Raw genomic sequence first — 15,034 nt, 5'->3', positions numbered from 1 at the left:
TTACTGTGGAGCTGCCAGGTGGCTGTTCTGGATGGAAAAGGGAGTCCAGGTCAGGATCTGTAGGAATGCAATGCAGAAGGGAACCAGACAGACCAGGTAGAACATGGCATCATGGAGATCCAAAAATGACCTGCTGAAACAAATGAGAGCACAGCTTTCAATATGAAGATTAACTTCCATGGTCACTAAACAAGTTATTTTTAAATCATTCCCATTATAAACAAAGACATGCTATTGTACTGTCAATTCTAAGTAAAAGAAATAGAAATATCTTGTGTATTTTCTAATTCTACATACAGATATGTATTATATATTGTTTTCTCTAGGTGGGAGGAATTCAGACAATTAGCATAGAAAGAGTTAATTTTAATACAACCTAAGAAATCCTGTTCACAACTTTCCTGATTATGTAATATAGAAATCAATTAAAGCAAATTTCATCCAATTCTAGAACAGAGCATCCAAAAAGCTTTAATAAGATTGAAAAATTTGGAAGAGAAAGAAAAGTAGAAAATGGAAGCAAACATTTGAACATGAAATTAATTTATTTGAGTTGAAATCTGTGCTCTAACTATCCACAGTGTGATGTTTTAGATGCTGAATGCTAGATAGAAATAATGATAATTGCACAAAATTCAGGTGTGGTTTCAAGGGCAATTTGAAATATCATGCCTTAGTTCATTTGGTTTTAAAATAAATGATTACAAGATAATATAAGCCATAGAAAGAATAAATGTAAAATTAACACTAGTTTTCTTTTTTTGTAATGAATGCATGGCATTTCCTCATTTAAATCTTCTCTAATGAAAAATAAATAAAAGCATCAGCAAATATGAATGAGGCAAGAAAATACAGGAATTAAATGAGCTCCCTTTTATGAGCAGCATGGTTTCTGACAGCTCAAAGCATGCATTTTGGCATTCATCTAGTAGGAACCATTATCTACTTGCATTCTGTTAATTATGGGATTCTAATTACTTAAATATCAGGAAAGTCAACTCAAGCTGAGAAACAGCCCCTAAGTGAACTTTCTCTCCATGAGGCAGTTTATGTTCCTTTCTAATTTTTCCTTAGTATTCAGGGATGAGACAAGAGACTCACAGCTATGGATATGGTCCAAAAAACCTGAAATCTGTGAAAAATCCCCCAAACCTTGAGCAGGTTTTGGAATAAAACCTAAGAGCTCCTCTGAATCATGAAAGAATCAACTCATGTCTCGCTCAGTTTAACAGAAAAAATGTTTGCAACCTCCAACAAAGCCCAGATTCTGTCCTTAGTACCGAGCCAGGCTCAGAAATGAGCCCTCAGTTTATCTCAAACCATGTCCATGCTGATGCTCCAGGAGAAACAAAAGCCCCCAGGCTCAGGAGTGAATCACTCAATCACTCGGGCAATTGCATTTGTGGCTGGAAATGTTCACTGGCAGCCACTGGGCCGCGGCCAATGTTTATTGGCAGGGACAATCATTTCCCATGTGGAGCTGTTTACTGGCCTGGATCCAAGTGCATTTCCAGTGCACCTCCAGGGGCAGGAGCCCACACCATGCACAGCCCTGGCACAGCTGCCCCAGGGACTGCAGGAGCAGTGCCACAGGGAGCCCACAGACACATGATTTAACCACCTCATGATGAGAACAGGACTCAGACACAGTGAACAGGATGCTGGGGCTTGCATTGGGCCTGCTCTGCACACTAAAGAGGATTGCAGTTTTCAATGCTAACATTATTCCACCTTTACACAAAGAACATCTGCAAAATCACTCTCACTGTGCAAGCCTGATTTGGTTTCACTGGAACTATGCTGATTTAAGAAAGTAATATTACCTGTTGTACTCTAAAACCTTAAGTTACTGCAGGAATTATGAAAAAATATAATACACTAAACAAGGAATGGGAAAATATTTCCTTAAGGGACTGGGATAAATCAAGAGCAGATCTTGGATTTTATCACAATTATAGCTGAACAAGTAACTCCAGAAATTTCCACATATACCTTTTTTTGCACACAGGAATAAAACATACATTGTTTCCCTAAACAGCCCTAAAATCACTCTGAGCAGAATGTCAGGTAGTTCAGTAATTCAGTATGAAAGCACTGACAGTTTAAAGTGCCTTCAATAAATAATGAAGAATTGCTGCAAAATAACTTCATTCTGAAGAACGAATTTGAAAAGCACTCTCAAGAGAAGCTGGTGGTAGTTGCAGTGGCTCTCCAGAAGAGGGAGGTTTTAAACTAGGCATCCTTTCCATAGCAAAGTAAAAAAAATCAAGCCAAACTGAAAAAAAAAACCCAGACAAGAACAAAAACCATCTCAAGCCACACAGGGCACATACTGCTTTTGCTATGATGATGGAAGAAAGGAAAAATCAGGACATTCCATTCTGCAAAGTATTGCTCAAGTTTTCAAGACATTAAAAACCACTTTCCATGACAAAGTGCTTAATTCTGTGCAGTGCCCACACTTCCTAAGGATGTGGCACAGTGTGTGAGCAGAGGGGAAGGATCACCTTTGCCCTGCTGCAGGACTTTGTCTAATTCCAGCCCATTTCCCCAGCCTGCCAAGATCCCCCCAATGGCAGTGTGACCCTCTGTGCCTGTGCCACAGCCCCAGCTTTGTGTCATCCCCAAACTCTCAGATCAAGAAAAAGTAATAATTATTAGTAAAATCAATTATTAAAAATAATTCAGAATGCAGTAAATAGTGTATAGACTGCATACTCTGCCTTGTCCCAGTAAACAACACTGCTGGAAACTCTTCAGACATATTTATTCAGGGCCCAAACATTTTGTTAATGCAGAATAAGGGTCCTCGGTACTATCTCCACAATTCACTGCCACTACACCTAACAAAGCAAATGCTTTCCAAAGCACTTAATAGATTTTGCCAGCTCTGGAGAAGGAGGAAGGACAGAGCTGAGATTGTATTGGTATGGGTCATAACACTTCATTTTATATAATTCACATGTGTGAAAAGCTTTTTTTCCCCCCAAAACAGTTTGGGTGTATTTTAAACAATCTCTTTCATTTAATTTCTGTTTGTCCTCAAACAACTTGGTCCTGGGGCAAGTGTATTTTGACTGTCTTTCTATAGCTGAAATATGAGACCAGCCAATAGGTTTTATATATATATATATATATATATATATATATATATATATATATATATATATATATATAAAGTAGTTTTAGCTCAGTCCATGGTCTGAGAACAGTGCCAAGGGCAAAGTGACTCCCTAGAAACAACTTTGAGCTTTCTGGTCTTCATGGATTGTGTATCAACCCTGTACTCCATTTGCAAGCAAAGGAAATCCCATTCACACACCAAATATACAGGAAACACAAGCAAACTGCTTCATATTTAAGAAATTACTTTTGAAAGGATGGGCAAGAGAAATATATATTTCAGGTGCTCTGATTCACTAATCTCAGCTTTGTATGTTTTAGGTTGTTCCTGGCCTGAGTGAAATAAATAAAATTTCAGCATTACTCAAGTGAAAACACAGGATTTATAGACTAAGCATTCCAAGTATTTCAACCTCTATATAATAAATTAGTTGTTGCTTGCTATAGTCCAGGGGCTATTTACCAGGCAAAAAAGATTTATGACTACTGTGATTTAAAATCCATCCACAAAGGGATCATTTCTCTGATTGAAAGGGATCAGAACTGCAGTCTTTATGTTTCAAATCTGAATTTCTCTGAATCATCAAGATGAATATATTCAGCCCTCTCATATCCCCATCCAGTTCAACCTACCAGTCTTCTGCAAAAATCACTCATCTTATTTGACATTATAATGAGGTTCATGTCCTCTTCTCATCATCTCACTGGCTATCTAAAAAATGCATTAAAATAAGCTGTTCTCACACATAGCCTCAAACTTAAGCTGCCTTTGCTTCTGTCTGGATGCATTTCTGAAGACCACCTGTTGTTCTTTTATGTCATGCTTGTCCTCATACATTTTTTTTTAGAAAATTCCTCAAATATGGAATGTTCTCCTAACGTTAGGTCTCTCATAACCAGACTTCTCTCCCTCAGGAGCTATATCCACAAAAGTTCATATAAAATTGTGTTTATCTGTTCCTTTAGGTTTTTACTAAAGGTTTAGGAGAGCTGTGTAGCTCTCAGGATATTCATGTTGTTCCCTCAAGTAAATCCTAATCAGGACTGAATTTTCCATTTAGCCCTGACTTCTGTTGTTCCTTCTGTTGCCACTTCCTCCTGATGGTCATAAATACAGCCTGTGACCCTTTCAGTGTGGTTATTCCCTGTTAATTTATTTTTATAAAAGCCCACACATGTCCAACTAACCAGCAACCAGAGCTTTATGCTGTATTAAGGTCTCCAGGGACTGCAATGAAATCATTAGCATTAGAATGGTAAGGACTATTGGAGCCAAAATGCTCCATTCCTACTCCAGGCAAAGTCTCTCCCTCCAGTGATTATACTGCTTTCTCTCAAAAATCAACCAAAAACCAACAACAACAACAATCTGATTAACTTTTTATATTATATATTTAAGGAAGTAGGTTTATGAGGTAAACAAAATGCAGATGCCAGGACAACATGTATCTTAATAAGAGCTATTAAGTGAGCTCAAACATTTTCTTCTTTTATTGCAAAAAGCCAGGGGATGAAAAGTATCCTTTGCTTTTCAAAATAGGTAGATATCCTCATGTATATTGTTTAATAAATTATTTACTCTTTAAAAAACCTTTGTGCTTCTACACAGACAAAAACAACTGATAAGTATTTTTAAAATGTTAATGTTTTTGAAGTGCAGTTGATGCAAAGTAATTGCTGATCAATTTTATTTTTAGATTACAGGAGTATTTAATGTTATTTTCTAAGACAAAGTATCTCTTTTGAACCCACCTTATATCAGGACGACCAGGTACATTATTCAGGTTATAATATCCATAATGATTCAGTATTGTAAGCACAACCATTGGAGCCAAAGACTGGGCAGGCTTGGTAAATAAAGCATTGGTACCAAAAACCATAGAGGAAAGTGGTAATCTAAAATATTTGGGGAAAAAACAAATTAATGCACAACACAAACTTATTAGTGTATTAATTACAATTGTGATTTTAAAAAGCTTGAATGTGCAAATGCTAAATATCATGATCTTTGGATTCATATAGTACGCTCATTATAGCAGATCTACTCTCATAATGAAATTTCAATTTATTTGGAAATTAAAGCTTACAAACCTCTATGGGGTGTGTGTATGAGTATATATATATATATATATATATATATATATACACACACACAGATATATACATAGACACAGCTTGGCCTTAATTCTGAAGTGACTCATACTTAAATTCAACTTTGTGCACTTTGAGTAATTATTAAAGTTAAATTAGACTGAACAATGCATGGAGAATTAATTACAACTGAAGATCTTGCATGCATAGGCCAGAAAATGAGGTAATTTTTTCCTCATGAAAGCAACAGATTTGAGGGGCAAGTTCTTTAACAGGAGTGAGTCTACACTTACCTAACAACTGATTGAACCAACAGGAAGTTATGTGCACTTTGATAAAAATCCAAAAGATCAATGAGTTGCAATATGCTATTCTGCAGCAGGTTTATCACTTTTATTTCAGGAGATTAAGGAACCAGTTAATACTTTGAAACCTGCATTTTACCTAGCATAGGCAAAGCTTTCTTAACACCTTTTCCATCTTGGAAAGGCCTCATTCAGAAAAATTCTATACATGATTACAGATGTACCTGGTTACAAAGTAATTCAATTGAAGCTAGAAAAAATAAAGCTAGAAAAAGTGGAAGGACTTGGCTTATATTATAGTATAAGAAAAAAGAGAAATGCGCTAATAATCTGTTTAAATTCTCTGAAGGAACTGCAGGAAACTTTACTCAAGTTCTGATCTTCACTTGTGCTAAGCTGCTCTCACAAAAAGTACTTGTGTACCAAGGATCCCAGATCATTTACTGTCTTTACTTTTACATAATTTATTACCAAAGAATAACAAGGCAAACAGCATGTTTAAAAAAACTGCAATGACTGACTTACCTCCTCTTGTGCTTTATTAAATCTGCATCAACAATATCTGCCAAAGGCAAATTGAACAAGCTAAATGAAGCTTGCACAATTACCCTAAAGAAAAACAAAATATTTCAGATGTTCATAGTTCTTATATTTACTTTATAATGAAATTGTAACTGACATTCAAACACAAACATACCAACACAAATATTCTGCAAACACACAAAGCTGAGATGTCCCTTAAAACATGGTGATCTATCTGAAAGCATTACCAGATCTGTTCTTGGTTGAGAATTAGAAGCCAATATGCAAACCTAAAAGCGGGGAGGTTTTCAAGGTCATGGACTCTTTGAAAATAACTTTACACTAACAGTAAATGTAATTTTAAATGATCAGGAGAAAAGAAACACCTCAGAAAAAGGGGAAACTGAAAATTTGCTCTTGAAATCTGGAAAAGACATGACCATGTGGAAGATAAACTTCAAGGTGGAAGAATTAGAACAGAAAGAATAGTTTACATGCATTCCTAGATCTGAATTTATGGTGTATATAGATGTATATAGATTTGCAACACACACATAGAAACACACACATACAAAGCTGATTGTTAACAAATAACCAAATGAAACAATAAATTAAAATATTACAATTTCTGTGTCATTAAATTTTGGGTGTGATGAGCTTTTACTATCAAGGTACTTTGAACAACTAGCACTTTAAACATACAGTCTTAGGTACCTCAGAATTTTTTCTTGGAGAAATCAAAACACATCTTCATCATTTAAAACATGCAGATAACGAAATTCAATTTATTGTTCACACAATTCAGTGTTAGAGTAGGCCACGACTGCAATACTGAAAATAAGAAAGAAAATGGGGTGGGGAGGGAAAGATGAAGAAAAAGAGGGCAGGAAAGAACATGGAGAAAGACAACAATGAAAGAGAACATGAAGAAATAAAACCGAACTGCTGTAACAGTATTCTGATACAAACAGCTCTTTATCTTGAAATAAAGTTTTCCATGTATCATTATGTACTTATGTGAAATTACTGCAGCTTGGCATCTTACACTGAGCACCAGAGGAATGGGCTCAGTGCTGGGCACCCAACCTGAGTTACCCAGATCTGCTGCAGTGCAGCACAAAAGGGCTCCTGGAACACAGGGTGAGGGCTGAGCTTTCCTAGCAAACTCCCTGGGGAGAGAGGCTGATTCCTCTGCTGAGCTCCTCATGAAATTCTCCTTCCCTTGCATCTCAGGTTAAAGTACTGGAGGCATGTGCCTGCAAACCATAATTGCTGTTTGCATTCAAGGGTTTTTTTTTATTTCAAGCAGAAAATAAAAGCTAAAACAAAATAAAATGAAAAAAAGAAAAGCTGTAACTGGAGTTCCAACTTTTCTGGCAAGTGAAACAGAATGAAAACCATGAAAGCAGAGGCAGAATCTTCATGGTAAATAAAAGCAAGTGTCTGCTCTGTTAGAAGTATTTCAGCTGTGTCTATAACAGGGGAGTGGATTTACTCACATGTTTGTTGTGACATAAAATGCCAGCAGATAATGGTGTTCTTGCCCTAGAAGACACATGACAGCAGCAGCTACTCCTTCATAGTAAAAGGAAAATAAGATGATTCTGTAATAACCAAACTTCTTCAACCAAGCATGACTAAGAAGAACAAGGCACTGAAAAGATAATATATACACATATAAGATGAAAAGGTACAGTACAGTGTCTCAGCATTAGGAGAGCTATAAAACACAGACCTGACATAATTAATACCCTTTAAAGAAAAGAAAAAGCAAACAATGACCCTTTCTAAGAAGTTCAACAAAATAAAAAAACAGAAATTGAACAAAGACAACTCTCTACTGGCTCATTCTATGCCACTTCTACTAGGTACAGTCTCCTTTCACTGAAAAACCAGCCTGAGAACTGCTGTATCCTGAGGGAAACAGTTCCCCACAATGCCTAACTATTATTTAATGCTCATGATCTTTACTTCTGTTATTTCTTAAAGTATTAGCTCTGCAGTATGGTAACTGTAAATCAAGCATCTTGCCACGTAACTGCTGAAAATATGTATTTTCAGTCATTGCTTTTTCATTGATATTACTATTTTCACTGACATTTATAGAAATCAAGCATGATTTTTAAGCTGTCAAAGCAAGCTCACCAGGACAGCTTTAACAAAGCAAGGCAGAGGCTTTGCTAGCAAGCACAGAAAGGCAGAGCCCAGTGCTTGTATATGGCTGAGTGTTAATTTTGCCAATCTTGGCAAGGAGCAGATTCTGAGAATCTAGTGACTGGCTAACTCATGAAAATTATATTAAGTGCTGATTAGAGTATGAACAAAATTTAAGTTCTACTTGCTCCTCACTTTTCAGTTTCAATAGGACATTCTGTAATGAATTATGTTCTTTTCATTATATGGGCTTTTGTCACCATCTACATGTACATGGTCCTCATCTCTGTCACAAATATACGAAAAAAAATCTGTATAATGATCCACATTTTCTCCTTTCTTCTGTGTTACAGAGATGAACTGTGTAATATTCAGATGAAGAACAGGGAAGAATTTTCCTTGTACAATTGTTCCCACACTCACTGCTTTAACATAACAAATAAAGCCAGGATGCTATGGTCAGACAAGGATTACCATGGCAAATGCTATTGTATAAAAAGCTCAAGATTTCTACTTGATCACGGAGGTAAATCAAATCTGGAAAGGTGGTATAAGAAAAATATCTTGTTATAAGAAATTTAAAACATATTTCTCCCCCTGGCTCTTTTCAGGGATTTTGCTGAAAAGTGCCTCCTCTAGAAATACTAAGGGATCATGTAATGCCTGCTATTGTAAACACCATGTTCCTGTCTCCCTGTAATTGCAAAATAACCCTGTCTCAGGAAGTACTTATGACTTAGAAAATTCCTCACTACTTGCACGTCTTTAAGACTGTGTGTTTGTAAGGAAAATACAAACAATGATGCACATTCAGAGTTGTTTGTCTATGTTACAGCAACATTTTCCTTGTGGGCAGGTTGTGCTCCTCACATCCACTACCAGAAGGAACCTAAGTCAGAAGCTGAATTCTAGCAGAGGCCACTGAAGCAGAGTTCATAAAAAGGAGCTTTATTTTACAAGGGTTGGGTGTTTTTCCAGTAAGTGAAGTTCAGGACATTGCCATCAAAGAATTCTCTTATTGTATCTTGAGCTCAAAGGGACAAAACCTGAGAAAAATAAGGTCACAGCAAACCCTCCACGGTTCAGTGACCTCCTAGACAAAGAGTCTCTGGGGAGCAGGGAGGGATGCATTTTCTGAAAGATTGTTCTTTTCACACTGTCACACTGATTTTATCAATAAAAGTGATTGCTATATATTAAGTGTAAAATTATTTAAGATTATTTCCTTTAAATAATTATTTAAAATTATTTCCTAACTTCTGTAGCTTCTGATTTGTTTCCAAAGTTCATTACCTAACTGCCTGAGGTACAGCGGAAAATCCCAAAACTATTAAAGCTGTGATGAGGACAAAAGTTGAAATTACAGATAGTCAGGAGTTATGGAACAGAAGGTATGTTCAGGATCTCTATGTTTTATATGCAAAAGCCCAAATGGGAACTGAAATTGAGCTGTGAATTCCAGTTGCATTTTCATTTATCTTCTTATACATATTACTTATCAAAACCCATTACAATGTAATGAATATAACAGCCTGATTTTAAAAAATTCTCAACACCACCAGCACCTATGATGAATGTCAGGATACCCATATTTTGAGTATCCTAACTTTCAGCATCCAACAGGTAAACACAGAGAAAGTTTTTAAAGATCTAGAGAAAGAAGTTAGAAGGCAATGAACAGAGGAATTTTTAATTTACTGCTGAGAAGTATGGTCAAAATTTGTGGGATATACTTTTTCTGCTTGTTTTCACACATTATTCTTTTGGGTTCTCTTTCTCTTTTCAGTTCATTATTCCTCCCCTCATCCCTGACTGGGCTCTTAAAAGGATGTCTTTCTTCCCCATAAATACTGCTGACCAAGAGACCAATCCACAAAATAAATGGGAATGTATTTTTCTCCAAAAGCAGCTATTTAGAGTTTTGTTTGGTTTCCATGACTGAGATACCACATATTTTAACAATGCTTTTCATACTTTAAAATTTTTTCTGGTATTTTGAGCATTTTATTTCAGAAACTTCCTGAAGAAGAGCCCAGTCTTTCATTTGTAATACACAGCATTGGAAAACAAATCAAAACAAAAAGGAATTCAGAATTCTGTAGATTTTGCTTTAGAAGCATTTGATCTTGGCCATGTTTTTCATTCCTTTATGCTTAGGTATTATAAGTGCTGGAGGATACAAAACATTCATCCCTTTCCTACTCAAGTCTCATGTTGTCTTAAACACATGTTCCACCAGCCTGTCTGTCTGCTCCCTCTACCTCTTACACTTGATCAGCCTGCACTGAGGTATTTTCTTCTTCTAGAGCACTGGGGAGTCACATTTAATACTCATTTTGTAAATGCCTTATGCCAAATACAACATTTTTTCAGACATTAAATGGATACTGTGAACTACTAAAACAACAGGTTTTCATATTCAGAAATACAGCATAACTACCTACCTGAGGACAAATAAAACCTGCTCCATACATGACACTTCTTACTGAGGAAGAAAGGACATCCTTAGGAATGAGATTATCCGCGAAGATCATCATGAAATTGTTGTAGAATGCTAGGTGGAAGACTTGGAAGAAGTTCATTGTTACAAAACACAGAAAGTTCTTCTCTGTCATGATCTGTTTGGTCAATGAAACCACTGAGGCCAAGGAGAAAGCTCCATCACCATTTTCCAGATTAGCATCCTCCACGTGACCTTCCCTCTGCTCATACTGACTCGTGCTGTATCTACCCGTGCAACACATACAAGCTGTCGCTAGCGCTGCGATCAAAACAACGAAAACCTGAAAATACCCAAAGTTTTCCATATTATCAGATATGAGCCCACAGAACAGAACACTGGTGGAGCCCAGCAGCGTGGCCACCTGGCTGTACTTGATGAGCCTGAGCCTGCTGTCGTGGCGGGGGCAGCTCTCGGTGAAGAGCGCGCACTGCGCCAGCAGCACGAAGGTCAGCAGCCCGTCAAAGGCACACAGGGCCACGATGAGGTGCAGGCTGCAGAGCCAGTCACCCTCCCCATAGAGCCTCCAGGGGAACCAGGGCAGCAGGAAGGCCAGGCCGTACAGGGGGGCTCCGTACAGGATGGAGAACTGGCGCCGCGCGCAGCACTTCAGCCGGGAGTTGTCCTGAATGTACCTGGGGAAAATGAGGATTTTACCATTGGTTTTTCTCAAATATTAACATCAGTATCATATGTGCTGTGTTAGAAATTAATGCTGTATTAATTCTTGTCACCCTGATTTTTTAAGATTTTCTAAGCCTTCTGATGTTTACATTCTTGTAGCAAACTTTCTCACACACTTTCTTTTTGCGTTCTTTTATGGAGGAGGAGAAATTTGATGGACTGCTAGTTTGCCCAGTGTCACTGGAGAGGTGGCACTGTCACCCTCCAATCCACTGTCACTTTTGAAAAACTATAAATGCTGGAGTCAGAAAATAAACTTCCCTTTTTCTTCACCTTGAGAGCAGCGGTGTGTGCGCTCGTGTTGTTTCATGTCCTACAGTGACATATTCTCTTAAATAGTGTGTTAAATATAGTTCTAGGTTATAACAAAATGTTAAAATAGAAACTATGCTATGTAGGATACTTTCTTTCTAAAAGAAAGGACTTGCACAGAGATAGCAGCCACAGGACACCTACATCTTTCAGGGAAGGCGTAGTGGTGTTTGCAGGGGTCCCAGGATGAGAGAAGAGATGAGAATCTTGACTCCATGTTTCAGAAGGCTGATTTATTATTTTATGATATTATAGTAAAAGAAAATTATATATTAGTTATTATTTTAGTTAGTTAGAATATTAGTTGTTATTATTATAGAAAATTATATATTAATTATTAATGATATGTTATAAATGATATACACTAAAGAACAGAAGAAAGGATTTCATCAGAATGCTTGAAAGGAATGATAATAAAATCTTGTGACTGCTCACAGCCTCGACAGAGGTGGCTGTCATTGGTCATCAAGTAAAAACAATTTCACATGCTGGGTAAAAAATTCTCCAAATCACATTCCAAAGCAGCAAAACACGGAGAAGATTAAGTTTCTCAGCTTCTCAGGAAAAAAGATCCTAACAAAAGGATTTTTCATAAAATACTTCCATGACAAGAAAGAGAATTTATTGCCCCATTATGAGGAGAAACAAACTTCTTCCCACCTCGCTCGGGCAGGATGACACTGTTAGGATTATGAGGAAGAAGTTGAGGATGACCAGCCAGAATCCTGTGTTTGAATGGAATTTATGCATCATGTATGAGATGTATGAATATGGAACAGGCTGTTGGTTTTAAGGGTTAATCCTCTGTTAACACGTGTCCTTTTTCAGGCTCGTGCTGCCCAGAAAAGGTACCCAGACTGTCCTTTAGTCTTTGTTTCTATTGTCTCATATTGTCCTAATTCAAATTGTCCAAATCATTATTACTCTAACTGTATTACTATTTTTATAACCATTTTATTACTAGTAAACTATTAAAATTTTAAAAACAAGTGATTGGCATTTTTCACATACCCAAAAAGGGGATCATTGACGGCGTTCCAGACCATAAACACAACCTGCCACAAACAAGGGAGTTTGTCACTACTGTCATTCCTCTACAGAGATTATGCAAACACAGCATATTTATTTAAAAGAAACTTCTATTCAGACAATAAATAAATATATAGAAAAGCTACTCAGAGTAGAACAGACTCTAAAACAAATTCTTATGGGTATTCATAGGTTTATAGAAATTTTGAAAAAATAAGATTGAGTAAGTAGGTAGGTGACCAACTACATGTGAAATAAACTGTCTCTGAGACTATTCTTTCAAAACCTTATATATCTGGGCTTTCATCCTGCACAGCTCAGATATTACTCTCACAGCAAGTTAATTCAAAACATGAGCTGGCCCATTACTTTCAGGAGACCATTTACAATGTGAGTTACTCACATGGATAATGACTTGCAGGATAAATGCAGTATTTAAGTACTTAAACAGTTCATAGGAAAGCACTAATGTCAAACTTATCTATGGAGCTGAGGTGCAAAATCAGTTTAGAAAATTACTTCAAGCTATCAAACATAAAAATCTTTTCAGCAATTAAGTCTGGAGATTTTTACTCTACAGACTGTAAATGATGTGCTTTATGTGTAAGTTCCCTTGTTTATGGATTAACTAAAGTCAAAGACAATTTACTGCTAATTAATTGCAATGATTCCAAAATTAATCTGTCATTAAAAGGATCATTTTGTGGTAATAACACTGACACATAGCACCATATGGCAATCAAAATATTCCATTGTACAGTACCTGTGCCACATGAAATCCTGTTTCTGAAATTTTGTATCGGTTTAGGAAAAGCTTAACGTAGTAGAAATTAAAAATGCTGTTCATCATTCCAGCACCTAAGGTAGTCATAGAATAGGCCAGTGCATTAGCATGAATTCCCCAGAGAATCTTCATCTTCCAGGAGTACAGCTCTCTTCTTCCTCAAGTTACAAAAGAGAATTACAACAATTAGTAGAATAATTTTGCAAATTAGAAAAACATGGGGGATTTGCTTGTTTCAGAGGTGAAGAAATGTACTATTGGAGCAAAATGTTCCCATTCTTCCTTTTGTGTTAAATTAGAAACACATTTCACTGAGTGATAAGAAACTGAGCCCAAAATAATAAGTTATTAGATGGCATTTCTAAGTATAATCAGTATTTAGAAGTCAATGGAACAAGTAGACAAAAATTTGAAAGAAACCCTTCCTAACTGATGTATAGACTCCACTTAAAAATTTGCTATTGCAAACACTCCTCTTGGTGTAGAGTTCAAAGTAATTGCATGCATTTCAGATCTTTCTTGCTAGTTATATATTCTTAAAATTAAGGACTGTGTTGGAATGAAGTGACTCAACTCCTTATGTATTCCAATGCTGTGAATGTCAAATGCAGCATGCACGTAGATGAATATTTCTTTCAAAACAAATACCAAGCTTTGTCCTCCTATTCTAAAATACTAATTGTTAAGAAGTCATGGAAGCAATATTTTCACCTAATAAATCATAAAAAAATTAAAACAAAACACCTTTAAATTTACATTTTCATGGTATGGAAGGGTGCATGTAAATAAAACATAACAAGTAGCACACACACCATTTTATGTATGCCCACATAGCAGAGATTCAGCCCAAGAATACAAATTTCTTTAATCTACCATTCAGATATTCAGCCAACAAATTTTTAATATGCTGATCTTTTCCATCAATTATCTCTGCATGTTTGGTGTGAACTATGCCATGAAAGTAGCCAGCTCCAGGGAACCTCTACCTTTTAAAGTTGTTTAACAGCTACCTAAAAGTAGCCCTAGACCATACATCATTATGTATTATACTTGATTCTATAAGCCCAATACATAATTACTCACAAGTATCTGGTTTTTAACTGAGACTTTCTTCATTTTTACATCTGTTGAAGAAAGCTGTCTGCTATTAATTTTGATTCCTCAAGCTGAAATTTCAGCCTTACTATGCAGAGCTTCACAACCTGCTTTATGCCAATAGTTCACACTTTGCTCCTCTGCATATCAACTATTTTACCATAAATGCAGTTTTCACATATCCATCAAAACACCTGCTTTGAATATCTGCTTGATCAGCAGCTCTGGAAGCAGCTCCTCATAAAAATAACCATGGAAGAAACAGGAAATGAAAGCCAAGGCTCCTTCCAGCCTTCCTGTGGTTTACAAGGCGGCTGAAGAGAGGCTGCTGTGCAGGAAGGGAGGAACTTCCGAATCACCACACAAAAGCCACGGATCAGGTGGGACTGGGGAGATGGAACAGGCAGTTTTTCCATCCCCCCACCATGGGAAATG

At 36.7% G+C, this 15,034-nt stretch overlaps 1 protein-coding gene across 1 annotated transcript; it reads right to left on the bottom strand.

The window, feature by feature from the left end:
* LOC128934001 (transmembrane protein 180-like) lies at window positions 1–13,636 on the bottom strand. The gene is made up of 7 exons (XM_054271241.1): window positions 13,484–13,636; window positions 12,703–12,746; window positions 10,640–11,330; window positions 7,541–7,695; window positions 6,045–6,128; window positions 4,876–5,019; window positions 1–133 (listed from the first exon to the last, which is right to left on the bottom strand). Exons 1-7 carry the CDS (start codon window positions 13,634–13,636, stop codon window positions 1–3), a joined length of 1,404 nt encoding a protein of 467 aa, XP_054127216.1.
* Window positions 13,637–15,034: the final 1,398 nt, after the last annotated feature.

This window comes from Melozone crissalis, unplaced genomic scaffold, assembly GCF_028551555.1.
Source record: "Melozone crissalis strain CALT ecotype California unplaced genomic scaffold, PUWL_Pcris_2 ptg000012l_1, whole genome shotgun sequence".
In the NCBI taxonomy this organism is placed as follows: Eukaryota; Metazoa; Chordata; class Aves; order Passeriformes; family Passerellidae; genus Melozone; species Melozone crissalis.
This window is presented reverse-complemented; position numbering and strand designations above follow the sequence as displayed.